Source organism: Adiantum capillus-veneris, chromosome 5, assembly GCF_014529385.1.
Source record: "Adiantum capillus-veneris isolate H3 chromosome 5, ASM1452938v2, whole genome shotgun sequence".
NCBI classification, from domain to species: domain Eukaryota; kingdom Viridiplantae; phylum Streptophyta; class Polypodiopsida; order Polypodiales; family Pteridaceae; genus Adiantum; species Adiantum capillus-veneris.
In genome coordinates, this window is record NC_140935.1 from 10,949,719 (window position 1) to 10,972,229 (window position 22,511).

At 43.7% G+C, this 22,511-nt stretch overlaps 1 protein-coding gene and 2 pseudogenes across 2 annotated transcripts; all 3 read right to left on the minus strand.

Annotated features, from left to right (window-relative positions):
• Positions 1 to 359: 359 nt before the first annotated feature.
• LOC147456872 (uncharacterized) lies at positions 360 to 2,071 on the minus strand (annotated as a pseudogene). The gene is made up of 2 exons (XR_015188045.1): positions 1,576 to 2,071; positions 360 to 1,378 (listed from the first exon to the last, which is right to left on the minus strand). The product of XR_015188045.1 is annotated as an uncharacterized LOC147456872 (transcript).
• An 8,046-nt stretch (positions 2,072 to 10,117) lies between these two features.
• Positions 10,118 to 11,674, minus strand: LOC147456873 (ankyrin repeat-containing protein ITN1-like). The gene has a single exon (XM_086511982.1). The coding sequence runs from the start codon at positions 11,219 to 11,221 to the stop codon at positions 10,718 to 10,720; it is 504 nt and encodes a 167-aa protein (XP_086368108.1). The 5' UTR covers positions 11,222 to 11,674; the 3' UTR covers positions 10,118 to 10,717.
• A 5,465-nt stretch (positions 11,675 to 17,139) lies between these two features.
• On the minus strand, positions 17,140 to 17,511 carry LOC147456874 (large ribosomal subunit protein eL32z pseudogene; annotated as a pseudogene).
• Between the last annotated feature and the right edge of the window lie 5,000 nt (positions 17,512 to 22,511).

Consider the following 22,511-nt stretch of genomic DNA (forward strand, 5'->3'; position numbering starts at 1 on the left):
TGATTCTGCAATAGGTGCTGAAATAAAAATACCCGCCTGGTGAACTTAAAAGCTTAGTTATGGATGTATGGGGCATCAAAGTGTGCTAATGTGCAAAAGGAAGAATTCCATTCAGAACAAAGAGCACTTGACCTTGCATATGTAGCATAATCATTGCTCGGAGAAATGATTGAACCCTTGGAATGGATGCAAATGTTAGCTACCATGGATGTTTGCGTCAACAAGATAAATCTCAATAGGTTCTATGACGCTGAAGGAATGGACATAGTGCCCCTTTAAATGATAAAGATCCCCAAGTCCAACTCACCCAACCTGGAACTTTGGACAGCTCAACGCTACCAGACAACAACATATGCAGAGAGGCAAGCAAATGTGGATACCTAAGTCAACACCACAGGTCCACAACACTTACATTTGGATCAAGAAATTAGGACTATACAACATTTTGTTAGAGTCAGCAACTCTTCTCCTGAGTATTATTCCTACTACAATGTCCAAGCAATTCATAGCAACAGGTATCTTAGAACTTAGGAAGCTAGGAACTTAGGAAGATAGGTTTTTATAGATTCAATCCTGACATTAGGCAGGTCCAGAGAAGGTCCTGGCAGTGAAGCAGGTGAGGTGCTGCTGTGCTTGGGAAAATATCATCCAATGGATCGTCCAGAGAAGCTTTTTGATCAGAATGCCGTGGGACTCTCACATCAGGTGCAGGTAGTAAAGCAGGTGCCCGCTTATGACGCCAGCTCCACACTCGCAGTAGCCAGCTGGGTGCACCAAAGTTGCGTTGTAGGAATCAGCAAATCAGACTGGCGTTGATGAGGCCACCAAAGATTACTGTGGCCATCATGTAGGATTGAAATTGGAATTCTGGTGGGAGTACGATGAATCCTGCAACCCCAAATGCACCCAGGACGCACACAACTGACAATACCATCAACAGGGATGCCACCATCAAGGCACGCCGGACATAGCTCACTCCACGCCCGATGTGCACATGGCGCAATGGCAGCACACCACATGCCCCTGCTTGCAGAGTCCCTATGGCTGCAAAGAAAGAGAGGGCATTGAAGATCCAGAAAACTCGCATCCCTTTCACTTGTCGCATGTTTACATACAGCAGCTTGGCATCATAGTGATCATCTGTGAAGCCCAAGGGCGGTTGAAGCCAGGCACCAAAGGTGACACTTGCAATCAGTGCTGCACCCACCAGGATTGCATTTGTAGTATCCACATAGTATTGGCGGTCTCTGTACAGGCCTGCAATGTAGTCCTTTACGGCTTCACGCTCGTTAAGGATAAACTCAATACCTTGCATGTTCCCCTCTGTTGCATACTGTACTGGGGACATCCATCGTGCATCTTCTTCGCACAATCTTACCTGGTGTTTGCAGAAAGAATTCCAAGTTCTGGTTATAGTTTTTTCTAGAGACAGATCAAAAAAGGAAGGCCTGTGTGCGTGCGTGCATGATGTTGGAGCATAAAGTCATGATGCAAAACATCAAAAACATCATATATATATATCAAAAACATCATATATATTATAATGCAGGAAAGAGACAAGACCCAATGCCTTACCTCTTTGAACTCAATGCTTAATAGCTTCTCCACAATATCTTGTCTACGAAACAAGACTGCCCAATGCAAGGCTGTCCTCCGAGAGTTCGGCCCTTTCTTGTTCACTGCGTTCTCATCCCTTCTACTTAATTAGCTGTTGGAAGAACGTGGCAATGTCAAGCCTTCCTGCATGAAGTGCCAAGTAGACAGGTGGTATCTCCTGATAAACATCCAATATTGCTGGGCCATTGCAGCTAGTAGGCAGCCATGTCTGCAGCCATGTCACCTTAATCTCATCCTTCATATGGCACCTAAATTCCCTCTCCAGCTCGTCCTTTGTCTGCTTCGCCACCTTGGCATGATAATACCACTTACACCACAGGTCCACCCCTTGCATCCACTCAGCTGTAGTCCGGAGTTTCCATTTCAAGCCAGCTTTAAATCTCTCTGTATCGCATTTTAAGAGCTCTTCCGCAAAGTTCAAGTGTCACGCTTCAAGAGCAACAAACAGTGGTGTTTGGTACAGAGCATCTCTATGGGCCACCTGTGTAAGGTTAGGACCAAGTGTTTTTAATGCTTTGAAGGTAGTTGTGTTGCCCTTCATAGCAGCCCAATATAAGGGAAGTATGTGCCACTTCCCTCAACTTTTCAGCTCCGTTTTTCAGTGATTGCTCGCGTCCTTTGTATTCGGCACTTTCTTATGATATTGATCATTTGTTCGCGTCCCTCATTCTCGTGTCCCTCTTGCGTTCAGTTTTCAAGTTGTGTTCTTGTATGTGCGTTCGCTTGCCTGCAGGTCCCGTTTGCATCGCAAGTGAGCCGACGCGGCCCCGTTTCAGCGATGCCCCGAACGAGGGCGTCACACTTGGTATCAGAGCTTCGGCTCGAGTCTCCGCCGACCCGACGTTGGCCCACGACCCGTGGTTGTAATCACGTTTTCGGCCCGTTCTGTCTCGTTTTTTCACGTTTGCTCCGCTTTCTCGGCCCGCGGGGCCCCGTTTTGACCCGTTTCACCGCGTTCTTTGCGTGATCGTCCCGTTTTGTCCCGTTCCGCGCGTTTTCTCCACGTTCTTTACAATTTTTCACTGTTTTGCCTCGTTTGACCCGCGTTTCGCCCCGTTTTCACCGCGTTCTTCGTCGTTTTGCCCCGTTTTGCCCCGTTTTTCAACGTTTTACCTCGTTTTGCCCCGTCTTACACCGTTTGGGACCGGTTTTCATCGTTTTTGAGCAGTTTTTCGCAGTTTTCGCCGTTTTGGACCCAGTTTCGCACTGTTTCATAGTTTTTCAACGTTTTCAAGCCGTTTTGCACAGTTTGTCAAATTTCGACATTTTTGAGTTTTTCTTTTCGGTTTCGGCCACAAAAATACAGGAATGGCTGGAGATCAAGAATATGATGACGGCTACAGAACCGAGCCTGATCTAAATAAGAAGAAGAAGAAAAAAACGAAGACAAAACAGGATGCACAAGACATAGTAGAAAGAAGACTCGAGGCCCGCATCATGGCCTCCGTGGAACAACAAATCAGCCTGATGTCGGCTAACCTGGGGGAATTGATTCAAACACAGCTAGGCCAACGGTACGAAGATCAACCCGGTCCCAGCAATGTCAACACGCGACGTAACACCCAAAGACGGACACGACCCGAAGACGAAGATGATCAGGATGATCGAAGTGAAAGACGCTACTACAGCCCGGACCGACATCTAGAAGACGAAAACCGACTTGGAAAATTCAAACCCAGTCCCCCAGACAAATACAAAGGCAACCGCTCTTCACTGGCACTCAACAAGTGGTTCAGCGAAGTAGAATACTACATGCAGTGGAACAGCATAGGCAGACGCAGATATGTGCAAGTGGCCAAAACCTTCCTGGCCGACGACGCCTATGTCTGGTTCCTCACTGAACAGCAATCTAAGCACTGGGAGGACTGGGAGGATCTACAAAAAGACATGCTAAGCTACTTTGTCCCAGAAAATGAGGACAACAAAGTCAGGGATTCATGGCGCGATCTACACCAAAACGGCCACATATCAGACTACATTGTCAAGTACCGGCGACTCATGCTCCAACTCCCATTGATGCACGCAGCAGACAGGCTGCATGGTTTCCTGTACGGCCTTAAGCACTGGGCCCGCCGAGAGGTAGAGAAACAGAGTCCCAACACCTGAGAAGTGGCCGCCAACATGGCAGAAAAGCTCCGGGACACAAACACCATACCAGGTTTGCCTCCAAACAACCGTCCCAACAATTTTGCACCCAACCACTGGCCTAACCCACCCGTCGGGCAAGGTCGCGGATTTGTACAGAATAACAGAAGCAATGTTACCCGCCCCCCCACCGCCTAATCTCCACCCGGGACTAGGCCGCGGAAATGGCGCCTTAGTCCCACGCAGCGTTTTTGCAAGCAACTCCTACAATCACACACCCAACAGTTTTGCCTCCCAGAACTACAACGGCAATAATAACAACATGCCCCCTGACCGCGTGTGGTGCAACGACTGCAAGAAGCATCATGGTCCCTACTACGCGTGTGTACGCACGCGCGATTACGCCTCAACATCATATGGCAGAGCCAACACCATACAAATCGAAGAACCACCCTCCCCCCCCCAACGAAGAATCGAAGAAACGGCTGACGCTAGCGCTGACCAACAACTTCGGATTAGAGCTGTAGCCCTCCACCCTCAATGTATGGCAGCATCAATCACGGACATTCAGAATTTGTACGTCCAGACAACAATTGGGACCCAGCAACAATGGATCATGGTAGACTCAGGTGCTACACATAATTTCCTGTCCCCTCAGTGCGCCGCTCGCCTGGGCCTACGTCTCACCACTGTCAATGAAACGACCGTCAAATTTGCCCAAGGAAAGGATAACAACGTACAGGCAGCACGTCAAGTCAGGGTCGAGATGGGTGAATTCACATGCCGCCTAGACTTCATAGTGGTCCCAATGGACGACTTTGAGGCCATCATTGGTCTGTCCTTCAACGACAAGTATCTCATTGCCCTTCTCGGCATGAAGGTGGATCAGTTACTGCTTAATAATCAAGGCAAGACAGTGACAGTGCAAGGCGCCAGACTCACAACGAAGCAAGCATTCACCCGTCAGGTGCACACGCAATCCAAAGTCCCTACCACCAACTGCCAAGACCCTGCACAGTTAGCAGCGATGAAAGGAAAACAGAAACTCCCAGAATACTCGTCCCCCAAACTCAACCTCATGAGTGCCAAGCAAGCAGAGAGGGCTCTCAAGAAAGGAGCTCAGGTTCATCTCTGCATCATGCAAGCAAAGGAGCAACCCACGGCAAGGCTCAACTCCATCACCATCGAGCAAGCTAAAGTGGGCGACCCCTCCCTTACCCCCATCCTCCAGAAGTACAAGGATGTGATGCCCCAAGAACTCCCCCCCGGCCTACCTCCCCCTCGGCAAATTCAACATGAGATTGACCTCATCCCAGGAAGCACACCCCCGGCAAAGGCCCCCTACCGCATGAACGACACCGAGCTCAAAGAGCTCAAGAAGCAACTCCAAGAGTTAGAAGACCAAGGGTTCATCCGACCAAGCAGCTCCCCTTTTGGCGCCCCAGTCTTGTTCGTCAAGAAGAAAGATGGTTCGATGCGACTCTGCGTGGATTACCGGGCTCTGAACAAGATCACTATCAAGAACAGGTACCCAGTCCCCCTCATGGAAGATCTGCTGGACAGACTACAGGGTGCCCAATACTTTACTCGCATCGACCTCCGATCGGGCTACCACCAAGTCCGCATCGCCTCTAAAGACATCCCGAAGACTGCCTTCCGCACCCGCTACGGCTCCTGGGAATGGATGGTCCTGGGATTCGGTCTCACCGGCGGTCCGGGTACTTTCTGCAGAATCATCCATGACAGTTTCCGCGACATGATTGACGACTACCTCATCACTTACATCGATGATCTGCTCATTTACAACAAAACCTTAGAAGAGCACCAGAAGCATGTCGCGGCAGTACTCCAGTGCCTCCGGGAACAACAACTTTATGCCAAGCTGGAGAAGTGTGAGTTCGCGGTCCAGAAGATCGAGTTCCTTGGTTTCATTGTCACGTCCGAAGGCATTATGGTGGATCCCAAGAAAGTGGACGCTGTCATCAAGTGGGCCCCACCGACATCCATCAAAGAGGTCCGAGAGTTCGTGGGTTTCTGTCAATACACCCGCCGCTTCATCCGCGACTTCAGCAAGATTGCGGCGCCACTGACAGAGATAACCAAAGGCCACAAACCTTTTCAGTGGACCTCTAAAGAAGAAGAAGCATTTGAGAACCTGAAGATAGCCATGTGCAGTACTCCTGTCCTCCGACTCCCCGATTTCACCAAACCCTTTGAAGTTCACACCGACGCCTCCGATGGTGCCATTGGCGGTGTCCTCATGCAAGAACATCAACCCATCGCCTACGAGTCCCACAAGTTCACAGATGTGGAGACCAGATGGACCACCCATGAGAAGGAAATGCTCGCTGTCGTCCACTGCCTCCGAAAGTGGCGACACTATGTCTAAGACAAACACACCAAGGTATACACGGACAATATCTCACTCAAGTATTTCCAGACACAACCCAAACTCACCCCCAAGCAAGCGAGATGGCAAGATACTCTTGCAGAATACGACATCGACATCATACACAAACCAGGTACTACAAATGTCATGCCAGATGCTCTCAGCCGCATGCCCACCCTCACGGTTATCTCCACAGCAACCAGCACTTTACGCCAACGGATCCTCGACGCCCAAAAAGCTGATCCTGCTGTCCTCCGCATGCTCAACGACCACATCTCTGGGAGAGCGGCAGTGGGTCTTTTTGAAGTCAAAGATAACCTCTTCTACGCACATGGAAAAATCTACATCCCCAATGACCCAGAGTTAAAGAAAGACCTCATGTGGGAAGCTCGTGACTGCAAGCTAGCTGGACATGGGGGCCAGAAGAGGTCTTATGACAAACTTCATCAACACTACATGTGGCCAAAAATGAAGGACGACGTAATCGACTACGTGCGTACCTGCCCAACCTGCCAACTGGTCAAAGCTCAAAGAGTCAAGCCTGCTGGCCTCCTCCACCCAATGCCAACACCCTCCCGGCCTTGGGACATGGTAAGTATGGACTTCATCGTTGACCTCCCCCCCTCCCACGGCCACACCACCATCATCGTGGTCGTCGACTACTTCACCAAGCAGGCTCACTTCATACCGGCCAAGCCTCCCGTCACAGCCTATCAAGTCGCCAAACACTTCTTCGCCAAAGTATTCAAATACCACGGCCTCCCATTAGCCATAGTTTCTGATCGCGACACCCGCTTCCTCAGCGACCTCTGGCGCGAGCTCTTCAAACTGCTAGGAACCCAGCTCCGCTTCTCCTCCGCCTACCACCCAGAAACCGATGGCCAAACAGAAAGAGTCAACCAAGGCATTGAAGACTACATCCGCAACTACGTCAAAGCAGATCAAAAGGACTGGTCCGAATACATGGACATCATGGAATTCCACTACAACAACTCCATCCATAGCAGCACTGGCTACACCCCCTTCGAGCTCTCCACAGGTAAAGAAGTCATCACCCCTCTTGCACTGGCAACCGGCGACGTGCATGCCCAGGATCTGGAATGTGAAGAGTTTTTGTAGCAATGGCAAACACGCATGCAAAGCACAAAGAAGAGTCTTGAGCAAAGCAAGGTACGCATAGCCAAATATGCCAACCAAAAGAGAAGACCGGCCGAGCTGTTCCAAGAAGGTGACTTGGTACTGGTAAGCTCCCAAAATATCAACCTCCCTCAAGGCCTCTCCCCGAAGTTCAACCACCGATTCTACGGGCCATACAAGGTGCTCAAAAGCTACAACGACATCACCTACAAGCTGGAGCTACCCCCACAAATCAACATCCACAACGCTTTCCATGTAAGTCTCCTCAAGAGGTTTGCACCGGATAGCACCTATGGTCGGAATGTCCCCGAATATGTAAAGGATGGCCCGCCCAATGAGCCGGAGGCCATCCTAAAGTCGCGCTTTGGGCGCCGGGGACAACTATTCTATGTCAAGTGGCGCAACCGACCCATGACGGAATGCACTTGGGTACCTGAAGAAATCATGCTCCGTCTCGGACGACCCCTTGTGCTCCGATTCTACAACATACCCACTGAAGAGGAGGACATCGATCAACATGACACCACATAGAATAGTCCTCACTCCCCTTGTAAATAGCAACACCCTAGGTAGCTAGACATTTTGGAACAACAACAAACTCTCATCTTTGTAAATATCCACCCCTCAACCTCGGCAACAAATTTTGTATCGGCACGCCTCAAAACCCCGGCTTGACGTGGGCGTCAAGCTCTCTCAACCCGGGGGAGTATATAAGGGAAGTATGTGCCACTTCCCCCAACTTTCCAGCCCCGTTTTCCAGTGATTGCTCGCGTCCCTTGTATTCGGCACTTTCTTATGATATTGATCATTCGTTCGCGTCCCTCATTCTCGTGTCCCTCTTGCGTTCAGTTTTCAAGTTGTGTTCTTGTATGTGCGTTCGCTTGCCTGCAGGTCCCGTTTGCATCGCAGGTGAGCCGACGCGGCCCCGTTTCAGCGACGCCCCGAACGAGGGCGTCACACCCAATGTAGAGGGGTCCTGAGCGATTCGTCGACAATATCGTTGACAGTCTTGTCATTCTCTCCCCAACGGCTTTCCCTAGAAATTGGACTCTCAGTCCAGGTGGTAGCCACGTCCCAGCCGAGGTGGATCCAGGTCCGGTTGGCAAGCTGGAAAAAAAGCCGGTTGTAGCTGACGACCCCACGCCCCTGCCCCCCTGCCGTTTATTCCTGCGAAAGGCATTCAAGCCTTTGTGGTCAGGCGCCCCCTCTCTCTCTCTCTCTCTCTCTTTGGGATGATGACATTATTGAGTGACAATACACTAGGCCTTGCTGATACATCACATGGTCAAGGCTTGGAGAATTTGGAAGATAACAACTTCTTCATACTTATGTTTACTTATGCATGGTTGTGTTGTGGGATGGCGGGTGCGCTTGAGTCAGTGGCATGGCGTTTTGCACCAAGAGTATGGTGGTGTTTTCCTCGTCAACAAACATTCTTTCGCAGTGTGCACAGTGTGCTTTGGTCTACGGCTCGCCTTGCAAATCAAGATCTCTATTGTTTTGCATATCGCATGTCTCGCAAATCCTTTCTTATGCTACTAAACTTGATTCGTCCACTACTACCAACAAGTGGAGTCAGGTTTGTTAGAGAGCCTATTTCGAAGTGATCATATATTTTGTTTCAATTAAAGTTTTAATTATGTATCCATAAAGCTTATTATTAATTTCATGAAGTTGTGTTTTACAGGGCTTGATGATGATTCGGAGTCTAAGGATTGAGTCATGTTCTACATGGTTGTAGTTTTTGTCATGTGGTTTGCTTTATGGCTGCAAAGAGCAGCACCTCTATTTATGTATTGCTACAGGGTTTTTGTTATGGTTATCTAGCATTTTCATTTATGGCTGTCAATGAGCAACAATACCGCGGGCTTCTGTATCAGAGGCAATGAACCATTTTGATGTACTCAGAACAGCTTATTTTAGTAGTGTCAGTCTCTTGTTTATGACGTGGTTCTCGGACATTGAAATTTTGTTTGGTCATGCGTTTTTCCATGCATTCGGTGCAATGTTATTAGGCGTTTTTTGTTGGAAAATGCTATCTTTATGATGTTGGCAATGTGTGGTTTGTTGGTTCGCATGATTGTCCAACAACAAATGGACGTGAACGGACGTACGCATGTGCGCTCAAGACGTGGCCGGACGAAACAGGTGGTTTTTTTGACCGAACGGATGCACGAACGGATGCATGTGCGTGAAATGACGAAAAGTTCGTATCCGTTTGTAGCACTTTTTTGAGAACGAATGGCCGAACGAACGGCCATATGTGCGCTTTACATCTCTCTCTCTCTCTCTCGTTCAACCAGAGAACGTCGTCGTCCGCTTGAAGAATTCTCAGAGCCCCTTCGTCTTGCTGTTTCCTATAGCCCATCGAGACACTCTCTCTCTCTCTCTCTCTCTCTCTCTCTCTCTCAAAGTCTCTCTCTCAAAGCTTTAATCGACGGTGTCATGGCAGCAAGTGCGACACCAAGTTCCTCGTGCTTGCACTTGTGCGTGACTCCATCGACGCACGGTGCACTCCGAACACCGGCTCCACGGACGGTTGGGACATATTCCAGCAACAGTGCACCGTTTTAGGATCCGTCATGACATATTCCAGCAACAGTGCCACCGTTTTAGGATTCCTTGAACCTGTAGGAGGCATCATCAAAGTTGACAGGGAAGGAATATCAGATTTCTTGAAAATAATCTGAAAACTTCTCCCTCTTGGGACAACACAAATGTAGAGCAATCAAATGTAGAGGTTCCGATGTATCCCATCTGTCGTTGCCCAAGAAAGCTACAAAGTTTGAATAACCTATGGTCTAAGATCAAAAGGGGCTTTCAAAAGAGACTTCTTATATGTCCAAGCACCTTCAACTGAGTATTCTATAAGCTATCAGAGTATCGTTTTGTGCTTCATTATCATAAAATTGGAGGTCCTCAGGCTTTAGCTAGACACCTACATTGAACTAGTATGTCTAAATCAGTAGGGATCTGACCCTTAGAACATTCAACGCGACGACAACGCCTCAGGTAGATCAGCTAAGAATGGCAATCCTATCAAGATTTCACCACTGTTCAATTAGCACACATGACAACATAATAGTCACAGGAGATGCCTATGTATGGATCTTGCTCGATGCTTAAAATTTCTTCAGTGTAAACTAATGGCCAGTGTGCCAATTGTGCATCATGTCACAACACTTTTGTACTCAATGCCTTGAGCGTGAGTTTGAAGAAGTAAAGAAATACCGCAAGGGACGCCAATTGGGGCCAATTCTCTACTGCTACTTGGTGGTCTCACCAAGTTATGTGTGTGTGTTCTGTGTGTGCATAAATCGGATTTGTGTTGGTGTTGTGTTTGTCAGTTACGGGTCACCACTTGTGATTTCTGTCCGGTCGGTTTACACTTAGGATGTATGAGGAACTAGGGATTAGACTGTGTGCCTTTACAAACAAAGAAATCAAATTATATCTTATCTGCCATGATAAATTGCAAACTTCAAAAAATTAGAACAAAGCATTAGTAGGGTCATGCATGCCTGCAGCATAGTGCAAGGGAGTCCTGAGGTCCAGCTTATTCCTGGCAGAGACGCAATCTTGGGGGTTGACTGCACCGGACAGCAGTTGTCTAATGATGTTTCTATTTCCAGATAGGGCAGCATGATGCAAGGGTGTATCCCCGTGATTGTCTTGAAGCATAAGGGCAGAAGTTGCACCTTCATGTTGAAAGAGTTTCTTTAAAACAGCTTCGTGCCCATTAAGGACAGCCAAATGTAAAGGGGTGCGTCCAATCTCGTTTTGTGCAAGAATGTCAGCTGCATGTCCTGACTTTATCAGCAGTTCCACCACACCTGCATCGCCAATACGTGCTACCCGATGCAATACCGTGTTCCCACGGAGACTGTCTATTCCAGAGACCTTCTTCAGCAGTTCCGCTATCCTTGTATTTAGCACATATCCCCAGCTGGCAATTTCAGCACGTAGTTCTTCGAATGAATCATCTTCCTCCATGTGTTTGGATGTCGACAATAAAAGCTTAGAATGCGAAGTTGAATTATAGCAAGGGGAGAGGAAGCTCAAGCAAGGGAGCTACAATGGGGCAAGGGAGCTACAGATCATGCATCAAATGGGCATGAAATGAGACAAAACTAGGAGCAAGAAAGCCTTGCCGAGAGATATGAATCATAAAACCAATCTGGGGTCATGTGAGAGCTTCCTCTCAGTTGAATGCAGGGTGCCGGCCGTATTCATTAAAACTTCAGTATGTGTGTGTGAGTACATACAGGCCGGGAGATGCAGAGTGCCCTACACTTCATAATATACACAGAAAAAACAGCTCACAATATAGTACAGAGAGAATTAGAGCTTCCCCTTGGTTGAATGCAGAGTTCCCAACACTTGATTTACAAGGGAAAAATAGATCAGCATCAGTTGGGTGCAGTGGAGTGATGGAGAACAAAAGATTTAGCTGAATTAAGGGAGGTCTGCAAACACATATTTTATAGTGTATGTGGCAATCTCTTAGAGCAAGGCCGGAGTCGCCTCATTGGCAGGTTATGCCTTCGTCGTACTTAGATACCATTGATCAAATCATACTCAAAGTAATCCAGCAGCCAGCTGAGCTTCAATATTGCGTATGCCTCAATTAATGCTTGACTTACATTAAAATATATGCCATAATTTGTGTCCGAATTTCTTTTATGGGGGCTATTTACCGGCCCACCAAGCAACAGCAGCGCATGTAGCGCATTGCATTGCAAGGCTCTTCAATGCAAAAAGTAAACCTGCTGCAGTAGCTGGTTGACCATTTTTTGAACGAGCAGGTTTTGAGCATGAAACCGAAGCTTGCAGGTAAATGAGGAGGGAGACCTGCTCGACAAGCGACTTGCGCCGCGAAACCTCTCAATTTTTGAGGTTTTCCTTTTTCATCATAAACAGGCGAGGGAGATTAGAGGCCCCCAAAACATACACTACAAGTTTTAGACATTCTCACTTTGATAAAAAGATCCTTTTTCCACCCTTTTTTTTTCACCCTAATGTGTTAAAAATCTAAGAAGTGTGAATTATTTTTCTCATTTTTTTTTCAATGGTTATTTTTTAAACCATGCATCAATTTTTCTTATTCTCAAATTAGTGGGAATAAATCTCTTGCAAAATAAAATACTGACATGAACAATAATCGAGCTCATAATTATTGTTATCATTCTGCTATTCATATGAGAAAAAATTACTAACGTATAATATTTGTTGATTCTATGAAATGTAAAAACCAAAACACAATATGAAAATAATTTGCACTCAAGACCTTGCACGTTCATGGTGTGAATTTTTTACAATCGAAGCTCTTAAAGATTGTATTGCAAAGCAGGTAAAAATTAGCACCTCAAAAAATTTCATTCTACATTTTATAGTTCTGATGAAAATATTTTTCACTCATACATCTTGTAATGATAAATATTTCCACTCTTAACCGAGAGAATTATCAATCTTGAGTGTAAATTATTTCCACTTTTGACATCGAAAAATTTTCATTCTTAAGTTGTAATTTTTTACAAGCTAATTAATACATTGGATAGGTAGAAAACTAGTGGAAAAAATTAATACATTGGAACCTTGCCCTGATTATCTATGCAAAAGAGAGACATTAATTGTCACCGTCATTGAAAAAAATTGAATAGGGTAAATCTTTTTCACTTCACAATGACAAAAGGATCTTATTCTCACATATAATCTTTTTGTAGCGATATTATTCACACTTAAAAAGTGTACATGTTAGAAACATTCAACACCTCTAACTAATGTAGTTTCATAGCTATAAATTTATCTATCTTGTACGCATAACAGTATCGAAATTATGGAGATAACCTCAAATCAAACATCTTTTATGGATAGTTCTATAGTATGAAAAATGCTAATAGTGGCCAATCAATTAGCATACATCAAAACATTCAAGACCGCAACAAAAGCAATAATGCTTTGAAATAATATCGATTATAACTTGTCCCACAAAATCTTTTATAGCTTTATAATTCGGATATGCGCTTGCGCATTACATGCCAAACTGGCCAAAAATTTTGTCAAAATAAAGACAACATATATAACCAAGGTTCTATAGTGAACTTGATTTAAACAAGTTCAACTTCATCCTGACCCGTATCTTTAGCATTAGTGTCTTTGAGCTTAATCTTGTTTTGCCCAATGGCCCAAGACACTAAAACATCCAATGCCTCTGAATCTTGGCATTCTTTCTTGAAATCAAATGATTCCTTCGGCGTAGTCCGTTGCAGCTCTTTTAAAAAGTCAGCTAGTCGCTTATACATGAGGTCTATGTTGTGCTCTCCCATCAGTTTCAAAGCTATCGCTTCTTTTGTTGTCTTCTTAAGTGCCTTATTCTGCAAAAGGTATGTCACACTCATGTAAGGACCTTCATAAAAAATCTATTGAATTTGCAATGCAACGTGCTCATTTACAAGACTAAAGATGTTAGTAGCAATACATGAGGCGATAATGTGACGTTGTTATGAGAAGGATTCAAATTCCTCTTTTTTGAGTTGCAAACCTGCAATAAATAAAAAAATTCACAACCCTCAAAATGCTTGATTAGATCAGTATACCAAGAAAAGGGCTTGTACCAGGGTAGAGGTGTTCTCTTTGTATCTAGCAGGAACTTTGGAAACTCTTTTAGCTTTTCCATTTTCTCTTGCTTCACGCTACAAAGACCATTCCATCTCAAAATCATTACAAAATAGAGATTTAAAGTCTCTACCAAAGAGTTGACAATGAGCAGACCCTTGAAATGACGGCGGCATTGCTAGATGATTTCTTGTTTGTGAGATCCTTCAAAGCCTGCAAAAACAAGATTTTCTTGATCGCTTTCAAGGGAGACGTCCTTTAATGACATCAAATCACCAATCTCTAACCTTTTTCTTTGAGGGTATATTTTCTTTATCTTTGTTTCCACACTATAAGCAAATATATCGGTATCATTCAAACACCATAATAGATTTTAAAAAATCTTCACACTTTGAGTTTAAGACACTTACCACGATCTCATTTAAGCACATGACCTTTGGATTCTTTTTTGATATGTTAATGGGTGGTGTAGCATCATCATTCTAAAATAAAATTGATATTAACATGCAAGTCACAAGATTTAGCTCAATAAGAGGAAGAACCAAAGAAGTTTACCCCTCCAGATATCTCCATATCACCTTTGTCATCAAGGTCTACCAATGCATGGTTAAACACCTATATTAACTATCATCTATAAGCAAAAAGGTAGGTCTCAACCCATGACGTAATCAATAATACAAAGAAGTCCTTACAAAATTCTTGATGATTGATATGCCATGGTCTTCACTTGTTTCCACCATATCAAACATCTTCCATGTTGACTACACACCAACATCATTAAACATAGCCAATTTGAGGAATCGCATGTGATTAATTTTGTGGAAAAGATCACAATTTACCTCTCTAACTTCTTCGTTTGAATGATCCAAGTCATCAATAGGTAAATTTGCAGTTAGAGGAGAGTCATTCCCAAAATTCTATAAACACAAATATACAAAGTAGATAAATATTCCAAACAATTTCTTGAATACTTTAAAATTTGCTACAAAATCTCAATGTACAAAACCTTACAACTCTACTAAGCAAACCTGATCAATAACGTTGTCATGCCAAGAATCATTCTTGCCACAAGAGGATGGTAATTGGAATTTTGTGAAAGATCCATTGATAGGTAGCACTGTAACCTAGGGGAGTGGAAAAAAGAAATTGTAGAGGGAACAAGATTGCTAAATTAAATCAAAGTCTAAACAAAATAAAGGCTATACATTGACCTCCTTAGTTTTTTGTGGATGTCCCAACTTATACTCAAGAGATATGCTGCTCGATTGCATGTATGTGGATGACCCGTTTGGAGTGTTACTAGCCTTGAAATGTAAAAATGTGGTCTTTAGGAACTTAGGTCTTTGTAACAAAATTAAAATAAAACTGAGAAGAACCGAGTACCTCTATTGGTGCTTCATAGCACTCCTTCGCACCTTCGCCGGTGGTTGAGTGCACACTTGAGCGTTGTTGTGAAGAGAAGGAAGGGTTGTCCTCCTTGGAAGGCTGAAACTACCTTATTAATAGTCCCAAAAAAGAGAACTTAATTGAAATTCAAATCCAAAGAAAAGGTGAGACTTACAAGTAATTCCAAGGAGGATTTACTTTCAAGCATTTTTAAATACACAATAGGAACTTCTATGACTTGTCCCTAAACACAAGGCATTTTTTGTCAGTTTAAAGCTCTCATTTTTTGAAACAATTGTACATTGGATATCACATTCAAAAGAGATACTTACAACATGCAAACATGACACCTGCATAACGCTTCCAGGGATATAACATCCATGTGCATCTTGGTTGATAGATTCTATTTCCACCTTCCACTTTGCATAGGTATTTCCATCGCAAGACTTTGAAAAGATTGTACCAATGGCAATCTCCTTGGTATCTCCATCTAAGAAAGGAATAAAGACATACTGTTGTTGCACACCTTGAGGAAACAAGCCATATCTACAACTGATATTCTCATGTGAGAGGATTTGAGATGAGCCCATGATGGAGACCATCTCTTGAGATCCTGCAGGAACATAACACTCATCATCCATGGTTGCGACACTTTTAGGAGAGCTCACACTCCGTTGGTATCCCTTTTGATTATCCACAAGGCTTCTTGGTGCTTCCATACTATCTAAGCTATCTTGAGTTTGATTCTCTTTGTCCTCCAAATCAATGATTAGAGAACGATACCCCCTGCTCTTTTCACTAGAGAATGACATAGCTTTTAATCGCAAATAGCGTCTGTGCTAATTTAGCTTTTGAAAGATCACTTTCTCTGACATGTACTCACCATCTTTGTCCCCAATGCCTCCAAAAGATATCAATGGCTTCCTTTTGCGCCGTATAAAGTCTTCGATCTGTTCTCTCATCTTCTTATCTTTACTTAGGTCAGCATTTATGAATTTTTCTATAGTGAATATACCCAGACCATTCTCAGCCCATTTTCGGATATTCTCTAAATTTTTGTTATATCTGCTGTGTTCCCAACTATAATTCTTTCTAAGAAAGGACTTCTCTTGAGCATTCTTTGGGATCAAAATTGATGGGGGTGGCTGAGAGAGAGGCACTTGTTGCTTGGTTGGTGGCTTGCTTTGGATAAGAGTCTGTTCATCCTGCAAATTTAATATTGAAGTAGACACCTTGTCATTATCATGGCCATGCTTCTCCTGCGATAAGGAAATCTTCGAGGTCGACAATTTCTCTTGTGCCCAACTATACAATGCAACTCAGTGTCCGGGTATGTCCACTCCCAAAGCTTCCCATGAAGGCACATAAATATATAGAAGACTGCTTCCATTGATGTTACTCTTGAGTATGGTGCGTGTGTATCGATCCGAACCTAAGTAGCCATTAACAAATTGAGTAACTTCCCTTGCATTCGAGCGAGTGATGCCTTCTAAGCACTCCTCCATGTTTTGATGAAAGAGCACGAGATCTGTAAGAGAAAATTACCAATTAAGCACAATTGAAATAACTATGGGATCTCTCTCTCTCTCTCTCTCTCTCTCTCTCTCTCTCTCATTTTGTTACTTTGACTTTGTATCGGATCCACCACATTGTAACGCTATGGTCTCATAGGTCACTTTGGGCTTTTGAAGACGTTAATATAACATTTCATTTCATTTTCATCTCTCTCTCTCTCTCTCTCTCTCTCTCTCTCTCTCTCTCTCTCTCTCTTTCGAGAACATGATCATTGATATTGAATATTCCAAAACCAATACAACAGAGCATGGCTATCACAAACACAAAATTACAATTCTAAAATTTCTTAAATTATCTCATCCTTAAATGCTGTGATCATTAGGACCGGGCAACACCTACTCATCCTCCTGACTACGAAGCCTGGCAGAACCATTGGTAACTGCAATGTTGAGCTGAGTGGCTCGCTCCACAATTGATTTCCGCTTCAAAGTGGAAACATTGTGAGCAATCTCAGCACAAAACTTCCAGTTGTGCATCATAAGAAGGTCCAGCAAAAACTTCGTGAAACCATTGGGTAGCACATGCCTTGTCTTCTTATTTGAGCCATACCCAATGTTAGGCATCAAAATGCACCCTTTGAATTTCCTCCTGACATGTGAATCAATACCCTTTGGTCTACGCCAGCTTGGCTTGACATAGATCTTGCGATCACTCTGGGCGCGCTTGAACTTCTTTACACACTTCTTCACAATCCTAGGCTTGACGAGGGGGGTTCACCATGGCTGCCGCTGTTAGTGTTGTCGCCTCCCACCTCTCACACCTCCTCTCTCTTTGTTACTCTGACTTTGTATCAGATCTACCACCTTGTAACTTTCTGGTTTCATAGGTCACTATGGCCTTTTGAAGACGTTAATATAACATTTCATTTCTCTCTCTCTCTCTCTCTCTCTCTCTCTCTCTCTCTCTCTCTCTCTCTCTCTCTCTCTCTCTCTCTCTCTCTCTCTTGCGCCTATTGAAGATGTTAATATATCCTTTCATTTCATTTTCTCTCTCTCTCTCTCTCTCTCTCTCTCTCTCTCTCTCTCTCTCTCTCTCTCTCTCTCTCTCTCTCTCTCTCTCGCGCGCGCCTATTGAAGAGGACAATATATCATTTCATTTCATTTCTCTCTCTCTCTCTCTCTCTCTCTCTCTAAGTTCCGATTAGGACTCTCTCTCTCTCTCTGTCTCTCTCTCTCTCTCTCTCTCTCTCTCTATATATATATATATATATATATCCCCTGTTGAAAACGTTAATATATCCTTTCATTTCATTTCTTTCTCTCTCTCTCCAAGTCCTGTTAAGGGTACACTCTCTCTCTCTCTCTCTCTCTCTCTCTCTCTCTCTCTCTCTCTCTCTCTCTCTCTCTCTCTCAAAGGTGAAGGTGATGTTATTGTATTTGGGGATATGAATGCTCGCACAAAAACATTGCAACATGATACTCAACAATTTGATATGCCATACATTTCAAGGGAGTTGGAGGAAGTTCACTTGTATGATCGTACTTCAATGGATGAGAAAGAGCCGGATCACTATGGAAAGTTACTTTTACACATGTGTAATAGCACGGGTATGCTCATTGCCAATGGTGTATCTTTGTGGAGTGGAACCAATGGATTTACATGTAGAAGACATAATGGGGATAGTGTGATTGACTATATGCTACTCTCTGAAGCCATCATGTATCGCATAAAGAGTTTTATGTTTGGTCAATGGACCCCGGAATCCGACCATCGCACCTTATGTATTGACCTTTCATGTGGAGAAGCAACTAAGCATGATAATATCAGCCAAAGGAAAGAGAAGTTATCACTATGTATGGATTTCAAACGGGCACCAATGTACATTGAAATGGTTGAGCAAAAATTATGGATGACAAAGCTTCAATGTGATGCACCATTGGAAACTAAATGGGAAGCTTTCAAGAAAGCTATTTGTTCTTGTGCGGAAGAATGCTTTGCCATAAAGCATCTCCATGGTATCAACAAAGATAGATCACGCAAAAGGTGGTTTGATAAAGAATGTCAAGATGCTCGAAAGTCCTTGATAAAGCTTGATGCAACTATGGACAAAGACAACTATCAAAGTCATTTTCATACATACAAGGCATTGATTCAAAAGAAGAGAATAAGATGGGAAGTAAAGCAACAAGAATTTCAAGTCCAAGAAAAGGCACATGCATGTGGAAGATTTTGGAGAAACTTGAGAGGCAAGCGGGTTGAGAATTTTGGTAACTTGAGTCTAGTGGATATGTACACACATTGTAGGCAATTATATGAGCAAGAAAATACTGAAAAAATGCCATTTTATGGTTCACTCCCATGTATGCCGTCTTTTTTTACTATTGAGGATGTATGCGGTGGGCTTGAAAAGTTGGCCACTCGCAAAGCGGGAGATCTTCAAGGTATCAAGCCGGAGATGATCAAATGGACGGGAGATTTTACCCATGAGTGGATGTGTGATATGTTCAACCTTGCACTTCAACATGGTATGCCTTATGATTGGAGTACTAATTGGGTTAAGCCTTTGCATAAAGGAGGGGATGTAAAGAATGTAAGCAACTACCGGACTATAATGATTGGGTCTCTTATGGCAAAGTTATTTGGGTGCATAATGGAGATGAAATTGAGTGATTGGGCTAAAGAGAATGACAAGCGTGCAAAGGGACAAGCGGGTTTTCGTCGATGCCATAGCACCATTGATCATCTTGTCACTCTTCGTGTTCTCATGGAGGAAAGTCGGTTGAAAGGCAAGCGATTGTATTGTTGTTTTGTGGACTTTAAGAAAGCCTTTGATATGATTCCACGTAACAATTTGTGGAGAAGGATGGAAGAACTCCAAGTGCCAAGTGAGTTTATGCTTGCGGTTTCTCGAATCTATGAGAAGGTGATTTGTCAATTGCGCATGGGAAGAGAAACTTCAGAAATTTTTGTAAGCACTATTGGGGTTAAACAAGGATGTCCATTGTCACCAACTCTCTTTGGTCTATGCATCGATCAATTGGAAACAAATGGTACTTGACTTTATGCAAGAACAAGGCATTGAAGAGGTCACTATTTGCAATGCGGTAATCATGCTTTTGTTGTATGCGGATGATGTAGTGCTTCTAGCACACACTTTAGAAGATGCACAAAAGCTTATGGTTGTCCTTGAGAACTTTTGCTTGCATAGTGGGCTGATTGTAAATGAATCCAAAACAAAGGTTATGCATTAGGAAATTTCAGAGGTCATTTGGAGGGCCATATGAAGAGAGAGAAAAATAGAGCGCGTCCAATGAGCATGAAGGCTACGTTACGTAGGAAAGTACGTGGAAAGACTCAAAAAATAGGAAAATAGCATAAAACTTTCACGAAACTAGGATTGTAGCATAGTAATTTCCTTCCTTTTACCGAGCTTTTAGGTGCTTGCATGTGGTCCCACTTCTCATATTCTCTTATGGTCATTAACGTACTGGAGGGTGACCATTAAGCCCGCACAAGATATTGGAATTCTAAAACACTTTCCCTCCATTAGAATGCTTTCAAAGTGAATCTCCCTCCACTAAAGCTTTTCTCTGAGAGCTATGGCGTCCACGTCTTCTCGCCCAAGAGCCTCCAGGTGTTTACTGTCTCTCACACCAACAACCAACAACTGCACTTTGCCTAGAAGGCCAAGTAGTAGCATATCCTCAATTACAATACCAGCTTCAATAAGTGCAGAGAACCAATGGGTTGGACAAAGGATAAACAAAGGTTCATGGGTCCATGCAACCAAGAAGACCCAAGAGGTCTAGTGGTATCAACGTTTACCGCTCAGCATGGAAGGCCAGGGTGTTGGATTTCAAAGTTGAAATCGGCAAAAGATCTGTAAAGGAAGTTCTTGTTCAGCATGTGTTTACCCATCCAGAGGTGATAGAAAATGGTGGAAATGTATCAGATATACATCAACCACGTTGCAATTGTAAGTACTCTTGACATGTGAACTTACTGATACTCTCATTATAACTTTCTTATATATTTTGCAATGTTTCTCCCGCTTGTTATGAGTAATGTCGCCATTCTCACAGCTCAATTATTAGATTTGTCATTTGTACTTATTGATACTCTTAGTTTCTCTTTTATATATATTGCAGATGTTATCTTTTTTGAGCATGGGAACCTGTGGAGTGCATAATAGGCCTCTTCCATGTTGTTCATGCCCACATTGGTTCTCTACAGTACTCAGAGAGGAGCAGCAAAAGACTGGCTGATGAGGGAATCTTTTTTTATGACCACTTTTACCAACTCAGCTCAGGGAATAAGAATGGCATGTTGGTGAAAGTGCCTCTACCAACCGATTGGAACACTGTGGACTGGCCAGTTCCCGAGGAAACAATGGTGGAGGCAATGTGAAGTAAGCTCTACAAGGATATACAAAGGTCTCTACGTAGCTCTATTCCTACCAAACTGGTTAGAATTGCAAACTTTTGTCCTGTTGCACTCTTCATAGAGTTGTTTCATAGCTACAACATCCGAGTTACAAAAACTATGTTCATGTGCAAGTCATTTCAGCAGCCATCCTGTGACAAACTTCTTGACAAAGGATGGTATGCAAAGGAAGAGATTGGTTTACGGTGCGAGGTCGCGCTTGATACTCTAGTTGTCAAGTACATGATTGCAAGCCAATCACTGTTACTCTCATTTTGGTATATGCGATCACAAATGCTAAACGATAAGTACATTCCTATGGACCAGGTTTCTGCAGGTTTGGAAGATAATCCTACTGTGGATGTGGAAGTGATTGATAAAGAGCATGGCCTACTATTGGTGGTTACAATAAGGGAGCTATGCAGTCTTCAGCATTTGCGAAATGACATCATTGAAGAGACAAGGACCTATCAGATTTTTCCTTTTTCCTAGCTGGCCGTAAGGTGATGCGGCGAAGGGAAAAAGATATTTTGTGCAAAGAGTTGGATGGTCGGGTTGAAGTAGTGTCAATGTAACAGATATTCTTGTGAACCCAAGTGTATACAAATGACTTTCAAGACATGAAGTTTATTGATCTCATTTTTCAATTGTGCCCTGTGAAAAAGTGTGCTTGAAATACATTTCTTTACCACGTCAAATCTCTCTCTCTCTCTCTCTCTCTCTCTCTCTCTATATATATATATATATATATATATATATATATTATATGTTAGACAAGACAAAGACATGATAGAAGAATCATCTTAATTCATTAGAAAGTACAAACTCGTCTGTGAACAATGGACTGAGATACAATTTTTGTAAGTATGGAATCAGAATGTCTTCAAGGTAAAAATCGAAGGAATGCCCCTCGAAAGAAGGTGGTGAGATAGTTGTTCCTGGCGGATTTAGTTCTCCCTTTTCAGGAGTATCATCAATTAGTAGTGTATTAGTTGCATCAAAGGGTACATCGATTTGGCTAAACGGTTTGTACAAAAGAGGTAAGCCTGGTTTTTTAGGGTGGTAGTGGCCCTCAATGGTAACGCATTTTCTTTGATCATACAAAAAGGCAAAATCTGACGTGTGAGCTTGGCATACACTGCAAACTATTGCAACTAGTGGCGACAAGTTTTGCCTTTGCATTGAAGACCATATGGCAACTCTGAAGCGCGGAAGAAGAAACTGAATAAATTCCTTGGTTCCTGGACGAACCACAACTCGACAAGTTCCCATCCGAAACGTTTGCAAATCCTCAAAGGGTCCTCTGTCACCGAGAGGCACCCGCATCAGCAGCAATCCATTGACG